This window comes from Meleagris gallopavo, chromosome 13 (genome assembly GCF_905368555.1).
Source record: "Meleagris gallopavo chromosome 13, MGAL_WU_HG_1.1, whole genome shotgun sequence".
Lineage (NCBI taxonomy): Eukaryota > Metazoa > Chordata > Aves > Galliformes > Phasianidae > Meleagris > Meleagris gallopavo.
Window position 1 is genome coordinate 16,411,726 of NC_139416.1, and position 12,241 is coordinate 16,423,966.

Below are 12,241 nucleotides of genomic sequence, written 5' to 3' on the forward strand. Positions count from 1 at the left end.
CTGGATGCACACAATATTGTTTGTGTCCTTTCTGTTTTTCTGAGCTAATTCTCATTAGGATTAACTGGTGACAGGATTTTGTAATTAAAATTAATCATTGCAAGTAACATACGCATGCCAGCTTGTGGCTTTCTTTTATCTTTAAAAATTTCTACTCTCATCCAGCTCAGCTGAAGAGGACATGTGGACACCTAATGAGGACTGAACTATTAGCTGTATATCTGCCTGAACATATAGCCACCCAACAAAATTGTAGCCTATGTCCCTCTTTGTGGTTTCATAGGTATAGAAGAGGGCAAAATTTGGCTCCATGGGTCCTCACCTATGCAGCTGGTGGCTATGCCTCCAATAATACCTGATTTAAGGCCAGAATATGAATTTCTTACCTAACACAGTTCCTCACATGTCTTACTCCCATGCAGGGTACAAAACAACACCCTTTTCTGGTGAACAAATGCTTTTCCAGCATTGTTTTGCAATCTTGGCCCAACCGAAGAATGAAGAGTCTATTTAAGTACCAAATTGTATGACCTTGGCTTGATTCCTCTGAAGTCAGTAGAGAAAGCACGGGTGGAGTGAGGAGAAAATTGGCTTTCTTATCTTTATTTCTGTTGTGCAATTTTTTTTTAATGGGATCCAGCACATTTGGTGTATTTGTTTTTGTTCATATATTCCTTCAAAAAAATAACAGATGAAGCAACAGAAGCACAAATGTTTAGCAGTACAGCTACCTTTGAAGGAGTACTCCAGTACAGCTTACTTAAAACTGAGTTATCAAATCAATATGAAATATAGAATCAATGTAAAAGCATCTAAAAATCAATTTGAATTACCATTAACCACTTCTCACATGGACTCTGTTTGCACTTACCTACTGATGAATGTCAGAGCTGTAGCATGGCAGATGGGTGATGGGAACAGGTAAATCACAGTTCCTGTCATTACAACCCAAGAATTATTTCAGTATTGTCATTTTTAATTCTTGTGTTGCTCCCAACTCACTCCAACCTACTCACTTGCTCACCTGTGTGTTAGAAGGTGAAATATAGATGAAAAAGTCTTTCTGAGGATGCAAAAAGAAATCTGACCTTTGCATTTGTGAAGTCTTAGCTAAAAATGTCTTCATCTCAGCCTTAGCTAACAAAATTCCCATAAAAAAAAATAAAATCAAGCCTTATTGGCTTTTCGAGGGGGCTTTTTATTATGATTCTCATTGCATAGTAAATATTTTCCCTATAAATTTTCGATGAGTATTTACATACAAAAATAACATTTTCTTTCTGTGTATTTATATATAAGTTGCGTGAGGATGACCCAAAGATATTTTTACACATTATGCATTAGAAAATATTCTCTAGACTGCCCACATCAACTACCAATTCCTCCCCTTCAAGTAATTTTCTCATTTTTCTCATTGTTCGATACAACGTCAGCTGAGCTGTTCTCCTTTCTGCCCAGCTCTCTTCACCAAGAGCCTTCCTTAGGTCACTGTAGCACAAGATCAGCTCCTCTGGAGCAAAGAACACATTCCCAGAGGAGTGATAAATTCACAAAACCCTCCTGCAGTGAGTGCTCAGGTCAGGACAGACTCCACAAACATTCCTTCTCTCAGCAAGATGTAAACAGTGTCATCTGCATCTTCTCATGTCTCTCTTTTTTTTTTTTTCACCCAAGCTCTGCCTCGAATTAGGAGGATTCAGAGGGCAGTGAGTCTGGTGGTTAAGGCCAGGGGAGAAGCTTAAAGGGGAACTTTCAGCAATGTATGCACACAACCCAGGCAGAGCTATTCCTGCCCCAAATGAGTAGGTGCAAACAGTGGGCATTCATGTGACATAATTTTAGGTGCCAGATTTAGAAGGTCCTGCACTCCTCTGTAAGCAGTGGAAGGTAATGGCCCTCTTCAGTGTGTAAAGCAGAGGAAGAACCACATTTAGGGGAAGCAAAGTGACTCTTGTCTGAGCTTCTGTCTCTCTCCCAGCTGCAACGGTGACCCCAAGGTGTCTTTCTTTCACTTCTATTGTGTGCATGAAGTAGTTCATCTTTCCTGTTTCGTCTGTCTTTTCTCTGCTTTCTATTTATTTGAGCTAACAATGTTTTTCTTCCAGTGCTTTCTGTGGTGCAGGCTTTGGATCATGTTCTTCAGGTGTCTAATTGGAGAGATGGCTCCCCATCTCTCAACAGCGTGTATCTCACATCCAGATAAGGTTTCTCTGCGTCTCCCCAGAGCCTTCTCTTCAACCTGGAGAAAGAAGGCTCCAGGAGGGCCTGAGAGTGGCCTTTCAGTATCTAAAGGAGCTGTAAGAAAAAAGGAGACTGTCTGTTGTGACCAGACAAGGGGAAATGGTTTCAGACTAAAAGAGGGGAGATTTACGTAGGATACAGGGGAAAAGTTTTCTACAGTACAGGAGTTGAAGCACTGGAAGGATTTGCCCAAAGATGTGGTGGGCATCCCATCCCTGGAAACACCCAAGGTCAGGCTGAATGGGGCTCTGGGCAACTGATGGAGCTGTAGGTGTCCCTGTTCATTGCAAGGAAGTTGGACCAGATGGGCTTTAAAAATCTCTTCCAACTCATATGATTCTATGATTTGTCAAGAAAAGCAGCAGTAAGTGTTCAGTTCTCATGAACGCACTGGGTTATAAGCCTCGAAGTCTCCCTGCTCACTGAGGCTAAGAAAAATACCAGTATTCAGCAGCAAAGCCAAGTGAGCTAGTGCCAGCTGAGGCTGAGAACAGCATGGCTTCCATCTGGAGGTTTCATCAACAACCAACACATACGGTGTGTGCACATGCAGGTATGGGACGGGCTCAGTGCATGATTTATCTGACAAAAACCAACCTGCTGTCTGTTGATTCTGGTTTCCATCACAGAGGAGGCTAACGGGCGCTGTTCAATGCCCGCAGAGACCATCGCAGCTGAATCAGCCAACACCAACCTGCTCAACAACGGCATCGGCTCCCTTTGCTCCATCTGCGGGGACCGGGCGACGGGCAAACACTACGGTGCATCCAGCTGTGATGGCTGCAAAGGCTTCTTCAGGAGGAGCGTCCGCAAGAACCATGTCTATTCCTGCAGGTACCTGCCCACTCTGTGAGATTTAAATGCTATTTATTGATACTGTAAGTAAGTGGGGCAGTGATCAAGTCGTGCAGTGAAGCCCCCCCATCCCTTGTGTTGCATTAGCGTGGCGTGAATGCTGACAATAATGCTGCAGTTTAGCTTGTGGCCAGAAGATAGGGAGCTAAGGAATAAGCTATGTCCTATCTCATCTTGGATGCTGGTACCTTTTATGACACTGTGCAATCTGTTCTCTGAGTTCATACCGTCATGGTGTGAATCAGGGGAGAAATAGGGTCATGAGGCTTGTGTAAGAATACAGCCTCTGGATGTGGAGTGACACCACAACCTCATCACAAACCAGCAAGGGAAAGCAAAGGGTGAAAAAGGACCAAAGCTTCAGAGATATCTTCTCAAAGTCTTGTTTTTCCTGCTAACAACATGAAAGCAACAAGCATCCAAGAACCCGTCACTTCCAGAGTCACCACACCTTCTCCATCTTTGTTTTCAGACACATTAAATTATGCATGCTTACATATCACTGATAATTTTACAATTATTCCGAGAATGTAGCATGGACCAGTGATGATTCACAGCCACTTTGGCACACAGGTATACACTGGAGAGATTTCTTTTTCCAGGAGGATGCCATAAATTATAAAGCAGCTATCTTGGTTGGCCTTGGAAAAATAGTGTTTATTTTAGCACAGGAGGAAGAGAAAAAAATTCGAACCCACCCTTAAACTTTTAATCTGTAATTAAAACCTGGAAGTTTTCTTTTTGTTCCAGAATTCTTCTTCCTTTTAAAGGAGTTCCATATTTTTGTAATGCACGTTGCTCTTTTTGTTGCTTCTGGGCTATTTATCACTCCAGGTCACACCAGCCACAAAAGACACCCAATCTGATATCAGTCTCCACCTGCACGGTGCCCATCCCATGCACTGCAGGATCCTGTCAGGAGGACTGAATAGCTACTAATGATTTCTTTGAAATTTTGGCTCTTTCTCTCCTGGGAGCATAATTGTTGCCCCTCCCCAGGAATCGATGAATCACTGTGACATTTGGCAGCCTGGGGAGTTGCAGTGTGTAAGCCAAGCAAATGGTAAATGCTTGCCTGTCTGTGAATCCTTATTTGGTGAGCCGTGCTGTATTTAGCCCAGCTCAAAGCTCTGTTGTTTATCGCAGACTTGAATTCCTTGGAAAGCCTTTGGGCTTTTGTACCTTTGGCTTTTTACCAGCCTGGGAATGTGCCTCAGCTTTTACAACCTAATGATGGCCCCGGAGCAACCCACATTGCCTCCTCCCTGCACAATAGATTCTTCTTCCATCCCTTCACCCATATGGGCCTGGTCTACATGGGCCATCACTTGGATGTTTCTCTATCTCCTGTTGAAATGAAGAGGAATGTGGAGGCCACTTGCCTCAAAAGTAGTCTATAGACACAAAAGGGCTTATGGGCCATGGTGCATTTATTCTCTGCAAAGTAAGACAGTGTTAACAAGCTGGTCCAAACTGGACACCTGATAACCATCTGAAAGTGGAAGATGAAGACCCCCCACTCCGCCAACCACCAGCCCAACTTGTGTCACCATCACAACAGCCAAAACCATCACAGTCCTCGTGGGGTAGGTGGTCTAAAATTGCTGCATTCCCAGCTGGCAGTGGGAAGATGGGGAGTGGGGCCAAACCAGCACTGATTCCACCCATTCCCTGCAAGGCCTTTGGCTCCTCAGTGAGTCCTGGGATTGGGGCTGCTCAGGGTGAGTAGGGCACGAGCCACGTTGCTCCATCTTTCTCATCTCCTTCCAGGTTCAGCCGACAGTGTGTGATAGACAAGGACAAGAGGAACCAGTGCAGGTACTGCAGGCTGAAGAAGTGCTTCAGAGCCGGCATGAAGAAAGAAGGTAGGTGTGAGGAGACTGCTCAGAACTGCCTGCTGCTGTTTCTGGCCTTGCTCCATCTGTGGGAGGTGGTGGAGGGAAGCAGCAGCTCTTGTCTGAGCTGATGCTGTGTTCCTCAGTGAGAGGGTTCTTGCAGCAGCTGAAAACCCCATTTTCTATCTCTTCAGATGGGAATTTCAGCTACAGCTTTGTGCCAATATCCACACATCCCGGGAGGCTTCTCTCTTTAGGTGATTCAATACTGGGAGAGGGATTGCCACCAAATTTGCCCTTTACCTAAGGGGTGAAATCACAATTTTACAGAAACCAATGGGAAATTTTTCACTCATTTCTGGTAATTCATAACGTTTCACCAACGATGACAAGAATCTCTTTCCAAATCCCTGACCATCTGTTTTCCTGGAGAACAGGGTGTCTTGCAATTTAGGATAGGTCATGGTTGTAGCTAAAATGCCTGCTGGTTTAGTTTAGGAGAAATGGAGTAAATACAAAGCTGGGAAAAAAAAGTAGTCCTCATAGTAATATTAGCCAACCAAATCTGCTCTCAGTTCTAGATGAGGACTGGGCCAATCACCAGTGCAGCAAACTCCACAGTTTGGAAAGGCTGAAATCTGGTTATCAGCTCCATTCTTTCATCTGAAGCGTGATTTTTATTGGTTTTATGGTAAAAGTTGTAAAACGTTGGCTCATTCCTTCATTATTGATTGCAGCTTGATGCATGATGACTCATTCCAAGTTCCACATCGCCACATTCCTTGAAACTTATTTTATGAGTGCATGGTCAGGTTGTGTGCTCACAAACTGCTCATGTGTTTGGTACAGAAGGTTTTAAAGCACCTTGAGCAACTGCTCTGTAGGAATTAGCCTAGGTAACCAGAGCTGTATCCAAAACACATGTGCAGAACTCAGAAAGAAATTTTCTTGCACAATTGTGTGTACAAAAAAGAACGCCATTGTTTGCTTTTGGTTGGTTCTGGATTAATATTAAACAGTACTGCGAAGCACAAGGGAAGAAGAGAAGCCATGTCTTGGGGTAGAGCAGCATGACAAAAGTGTTTATACAAATGTTATAGTGGTATGCACCAGATTGTGCCAGATCCATGACATCTACACTCAGTGTGTCAAATTGTCCCAGTGCTGGCACGCAGCACTTTGACACTTGTTCTCTGGCACATCATTTTTCAACCAGCTCACGTAACAGCAATTAGACTTTCCAGGGTGTGGTAACAGCACTATTTATTCACTGTAGAGAGAAAAAAGATGGAAACGATCCTTTTCCCAGCCTGGGTGTGACAATACACCTGGGGTGTGGAGGTGGGTTTGTGTCACTTTGCCTGCTTCAGTGGTTGGCACCATGCTGCTCCATGGTGTGGTGTGCAGCACTGGAAAACCTGCTGTTCTCTACGTGTCCTTAGCCTGGCAGAACTAATGGATAAGCTGGAGCTTTGAATCCAGAGTGATTTTTCTTCTTGTCTGATCTTCCTGTGCTGTAAGACACGATGTGACACTTCTGGATGTTTTTCTCCTTGTTTCCATGCTGGAAACAACTCTATTGGATAAGAGAATGAGAGTGGCTATGCTAGCCAGTCTGATAGAATGGGAATTTCTGCCCAAAGGAGAAGCTGTATGATGCAAAAGCTTGACCTGTCCATACAGGCAGGTGCATGGCTGTCTGAGCACTCTGAATTTGGTGCTGCTATTTAAAAAGTGTCTCACACTTGAGCCCTATACCTCTAGTGAGAAATTTTGGCAAAGGAACACCCAAAATACCCAGCCACTGCTTGTGCCATGAGAAGGGATCCAGGTCCGGTTGTCAACAGCGAGAGTAAAGAAGGGCCAACATATGAGTCTTGTAGAAAAGTCTCCAGATTTCCTAGAAATTAACTCATTTAGGAACACTCCTACTCCTATCACATTTTTTCGTATCTATAACTCACTTTAATAAGCAAACACTCATTGAAGTCAGGACAAGCTGTGAGGAAAAGACTTGCTTGAATGCTCTCTAAATCTCGGATAGTTGCAGATCTGCTCCCTTTCTCTTGGTGTGTGGTGAAGGTCAGGGCAGTGCCACAGTGCAGTCGATGTGCACCTTGATATCTCCATCCCTTCCGTGCCTTTTCTGGTTTTCTCTCTACTTCCCTCTCTGCACAGAAGAAGGTTCGATCTCTATTGTTTCACACAATACTACAAGACAGGTTTTTGGCCAGGAAACCATCTATGAACAAGGAATGCACCTGATATTAAACACCCCCCAAAACTATTTTTAGCAGCTATTTGTCACCATGCTCGACCTTGAACAAATTAGCAGGCTGTGATTTCTCCAACGAGCCTGGCCACCAGCTCACATGGAGCTGAGCTAATAACCTTGGTGCCTTTTGAAATGTCCAGCACCGCACTGTCAGGATGCAGCTCGCTGGTGAAAAAAGAGGTTAATATTTAACCTCTCGTCCCCTTCAAAGAAATTTATGAATGTACATGAGCTCCTCTGGTTTTATGCAGAAGTAAAAAGAATGATTATTACCACTGCACAGTGGGAGGACCCGAAGCTGTTATTTGTTTATTCTTGTTAAATCAGACAGGTTTATAGGATGGTTTTGTTAGCATTTCATACCTTTTGTTTGCACGTCTTTTCTGCCAACTCGTAGAGCTCTTGGACTGCAGTGCATTGCAAAGGGAGGTGGAAAAGGTAAAGCATTCTGATGGCCATAAACCATCCCTCAGCATGTGAAAGGATTAAATGTGCATGTTCCATTGGCTTTTACGTGCAAATAAAATATACCACCCCTACGAAATCAGAGAAAGTATGGGGGAAAAAAATGATTTGTGCATAGAACTTAATCCAGCAACAAGAAGGAGTGAATCTGTCAGCAGAGATGGGCACACTGTGAGCTCCAATGGAGCACTCAGAGCTCCTCCTCCTGCTGTCTCCTTGTATGCTGCTCATTTATTAGCACAATTCCAACCCAACTGGCATTAAATAAGGATTGTTTTAGCAGAGTAATAATGGCATCTCTTATGTAGGCAGGTGGCAAAGGAGAGCTTTAGCATCTGCAATTCCTATGGAAAATTACTAGTTTGCTGCTGTTCGCTTCAAATCAATGACTGTGCCCATATCTACTGGATTCTCCAGAGGTTCCTTGTCACGTGCTCTGTGCCGATGTGGCAAGGCAGCAAGGACAAAATGTTTGGGAAACATGGGATTGTTGCAATCCCACAAACACACCGCTGTTTACCCAAGAGCCGCAGTAAGCACTCCGCACGCCAGCATCCTCAGTGTGCTCATGGCAAAAGGACCCGGGGCTGCTCCGAGTATGGAAACGTCAGATGGAGGAGATGTTTGTTTTCTCATCTGCTTCCCACAGGCTGGGACATGTGGTGAATTCCTTGGAGGGAGATGCGGGCATCGTTCTGCCCTCCCTCCAAATTCCCTGGGGAGAAGTCAAGGTCAGAGACACGCTATCGCTGGCCAACAGCATCACAGGGACGTTTTTCCACTGACGTTTCCTTGCTTGGAGTTGCTGGGGTTCTTCTCATCCCTGGCACCCGTCTGCCTGCAGGGATGCTGAGCTATTTGGGGTGGGAGAGTGGAGCTGTGCACATCGTGGTTGGATATTAGGAAAAAAATACTCTATGGAAGAGAGATTAGGCATTGGCACAGACTACCCAAGGAGGTGGCAGAGTCACCATCCCTGGAGGTGTTCCAGAACCATGGAAATGTGGCACTGAGGGCATGGTGGGATTGGGTTGTTGTTGGGTTGGGGATCTTGGTGGTCTTCTGCAACCTGAATGATTCTGTAATTCTGTGGGCTATGTGTGGTCCCTCAGCCATCAGCCTGATCCAGGTCTTTCTTTTCATTGGCTTTGGAAATCAGAGTATGAATTGAGGACAGCATGAGAGAAAAAGGATGGGGAGTGAGGCTTGGTGGGCACATACTGGAAATAGTGGAGTTTTAGTCCTTTCTTACTGTCAGCAAAGCCAAGATCACATCCAATCCAGAACACCTTCTGCACAGCCATACCTCACCACCGTGACCTACACCTTCCCTTTTACAAGCACAATAATTATGGCAATATAATTACCACATAGCAATAAATTATTTTTGTGGTAGGTAAAACATTAACTCCCTTTTGTATCTAATTCCACAGCATCTTGGGTACTTTCAGTGACAACGCCCAAATCACCTTGAGAAAGTCAGCCAGGACATCCACTTACACTTGAGATTGAGCTTATCAGGGCATGAGGAAAGCACTGAAATATGTGCCATAAAAGCAGACTGGTGAAAAACAAGCTGGAGGCTCTTAAAGAAGTCTGTCAGAGGGGAGCAGGAGAGGTTTGTGGGAGCTATGTCGTTGTGTTGATTGATTACTATGGGAAAATTATCTTGTCTTGGGAGTGGGTAAAAAGAGTCTATTCATTCCAAAGAGAGCATCTGCTATGGAACCAGATGTGAGAAGTAGGGCAGAAACCTACTGGGAAAAGGTTGGCTTTGGGTTGGCTTCTTTCTGTTCAAAGCTGGATGCTGCTTGGTGTATAGAAAAAAAGCTGTGAAGGGTTAATCTGTTCTGAAGATTAACTATAGCTTATGGATGTATTTCCAGTGTCCACTCATCTTTCTTTAAATCACCTTTTAACTGTCTCAGACTGAAGAGGCTGCACTGCTACATGTGTATGCAGAGTACCTCTTCCAAATGGACTCCACCAAAGGTGGCTCTGAGGTGTAAAACCTAAAAATGGCTCTGGTGTGTCAGCCTTGGCAGCCCCGTGCCCAGCCCACCCTGTTCAACTGCCAGCAAAGCTGAGTGCCAGATCCTGGAAAAGAAGCAGCAGATTTCTATGCGTCATGGGAAATATTGATTTTGCTGCTGTTGCCTGTTTTCTGCCCTTTCACTCTGTTGGCCTCTCATCGGGGGCCAGTTAGGAACACAGATAAGAGGTTTGACCTGAGCTGACAAAAGCCCATAAGCCAGGCAGCTTTCCATCTCGTGTGGGAAATGGTGCCCATGGCTCCTCCACCGGTTTGGAGAAATCTGGAGAAATGTGTCCTGCACAAAGAACCACAGAATCATTAAGGCTGGAAAAGACTTCCAAGATCCCCCAGCCAACCCCAACCCACCCCAGCATGCCATAAGCACATCTCTCAGTGCCACATCCCCACGGCTCTGGGACATCTCCATGGATGGTGATCCCACCACCTTCCTGGGCAGCCTGCGCAGGTGCGTCACCGCTCTTTCAAGAGAAGAAATCTTTCCTAGTATCCAACCTGAAGGGAACCTGAGAAGGGAGCAATGAGGTGGGCAGGGCCAAGGCCAATGGCTGTAATGGGGAGCAGTGGGTTGAATTGAAGTCTCTTTTCTTCTGAGCTTCTTTAATGAGGAGACTTCTGCTCCCCGGCTCTCTTTGCAGCGGTGCAGAATGAGCGCGACAGGATCAGCATCCGTAGGAGCAGCTATGAAGACAACGGCTCGCTGTCCATCAGTGTGCTCACCCAGGCCGAGGCAATGGCACAGCAGGTAGGAGCCCCAAGGACAACCCCCTGACAAGACGCAGCCTTTGAAGTGTGAGATGCAAAGCTGCAATACTGAGGGATGCCCCAGGTCCCCTCTGCCCCCACCCCAATTATTGCTGCACCCTAAAAGCTCTCTGAAGTTCAGGCAGAAGTTCAGCTCTCTCTGCACAATGTGTCCTGGCCAGAACACAATGTTCCCATCATGGCCAATTACATCTTTTATTTGTTACTTCGTTTTTACCAGGGAAAAATAATACTAACAAAATTGCTGTCTTAAACAGACGCTGATTGCTTTCTGGTTTCACAACGAATTTCGCCCTGAGTGTCCTTTAAATTGTTATGCAAATCGCCTCTCGCCACTGAGGCATATGGTCCAGATGTTGCAGATTACATGCAACAATGCATCCATTTCCCTTGCAAAAATCATTACATTTTAACTCTCTGCCCACCGTGCAGCTCTGTAGAGATGAAAAGTGGGTGGGTTTCGTCCCAGGCACCCACCTCGGGGGAGTGCATTGCATGCGTTTTGCTGGTTTGCTGCGAAGCTGAGCCCCACTGCTGTAAGAACGGGGACACGGAACAGGCAGTGAAAGAAGCAGGGATGGGACGTGGTGCTGGGACCGAGCACCACCTCGTGGTGCTTTGCCTGGGGAACAAATGCGCAGCCATTGCTACGGAGGAAAGACGCTGCTAAGAGCGTGGGGACGGGTACTTTGGGTGGTAGGATTGCGCTGATCTGGGTGTGCATTGCTTCTCTTTCAGTATTTGCCACTGAGCCCCGTGCACAGCGCTGATATAGCAATGAAGAAAGTGGCGACCATCAATGATGTGTGTGAGTCCATGAAGCAGCAGCTGCTGGTGCTGGTGGAGTGGGCCAAGTACATCCCTGCGTTCTGTGAGCTGCCGTTGGATGACCAGGTAATGGGCAAATGCCTTTCCCTGTAGTGCTGCTACTTTCCGTGCTGATTTCCAGCTGTACTTTCCAATGGGGAAATCTGGCATCAATATATTAATATGCGGAGCAATAAACTGGCGGGAGATGAAGAATAATAAAGGACAAAGACAATGAGTTCAGTAGCCTAAAAGCCCAAAAATACAGAACTGGTCACTCCAGTGTGCACAGGGATCCAGGCAGTGAGCTTTTCCCTTTACTAAAACCTGGTAGATGAATATAAAAGCCATTTGTTTCCTAAGAACTCAAGCCATCCCTCTTTTTACTCTCTGAGTTGAAGATCTATTAAGACCTCTCTCTTCTGTGCTGTCTGCAGGTCGCCTTGCTCAGAGCCCACGCAGGGGAACACCTCCTCCTTGGGGTAGCCAAGCGATCCATACCCTACACCGACTTTCTATTATTAGGTAAAGTACTGAAAGCACTCCTGCTTTTATTATCTGCACACATAGAACCTGGAGAGGTCACTGCACATCTGGCTCAGGATTGAGTGCACAAGGAGGCCTCTGGAGAAGAGTAGAAAGGGAGAGGCAAATACACTGTGACTTTTCGTAGGGTCATTAAAGTTGGAAAAGACCACTGAGATCATTTTTTACACCTGTGCCCTTATGATTTGAAGCTGTCGTTGGGAAAACTTCAATATTAAGCAGGATCTCAAACAGCTGTGTCATGGTTTTGCAACAGATTATCAGGGCACAGTGAGGTATTTGGGTGTTGGTGCTGAAAACTGTAAATCAGAGCAGAAGATGGAACGAATGGTTTTAATGGTATTAATGCACTGATATGTGCAAAACTAAGGACCAAAGAGTCAAATCCACACCTTGCTT

At 45.4% G+C, this 12,241-nt stretch overlaps 1 protein-coding gene across 6 annotated transcripts in view; it reads left to right on the forward strand.

Moving 5' to 3' along the window:
- The window catches only part of LOC100540396 (hepatocyte nuclear factor 4-beta-like), a 38,732-nt gene that overhangs the window by 18,466 nt on the left and 8,025 nt on the right, over positions 1-12,241 (forward strand). For 4 of the 6 annotated variants that reach the window (XM_085234668.1, XM_003209879.5, XM_085234664.1 and 1 more), the window contains 5 exons: positions 2,871-3,075; positions 4,867-4,961; positions 10,363-10,469; positions 11,228-11,383; positions 11,734-11,821. In XM_085234668.1, the coding sequence (XP_085090794.1) occupies positions 2,871-3,075; positions 4,867-4,961; positions 10,363-10,469; positions 11,228-11,383; positions 11,734-11,821 (651 nt within the window). The remainder of the gene's footprint in view (positions 1-2,870; positions 3,076-4,866; positions 4,962-10,362; positions 10,470-11,227; positions 11,384-11,733; positions 11,822-12,241) is intronic. The other 2 variants (XM_085234666.1, XM_085234667.1) reach the window with 1 other exon arrangement.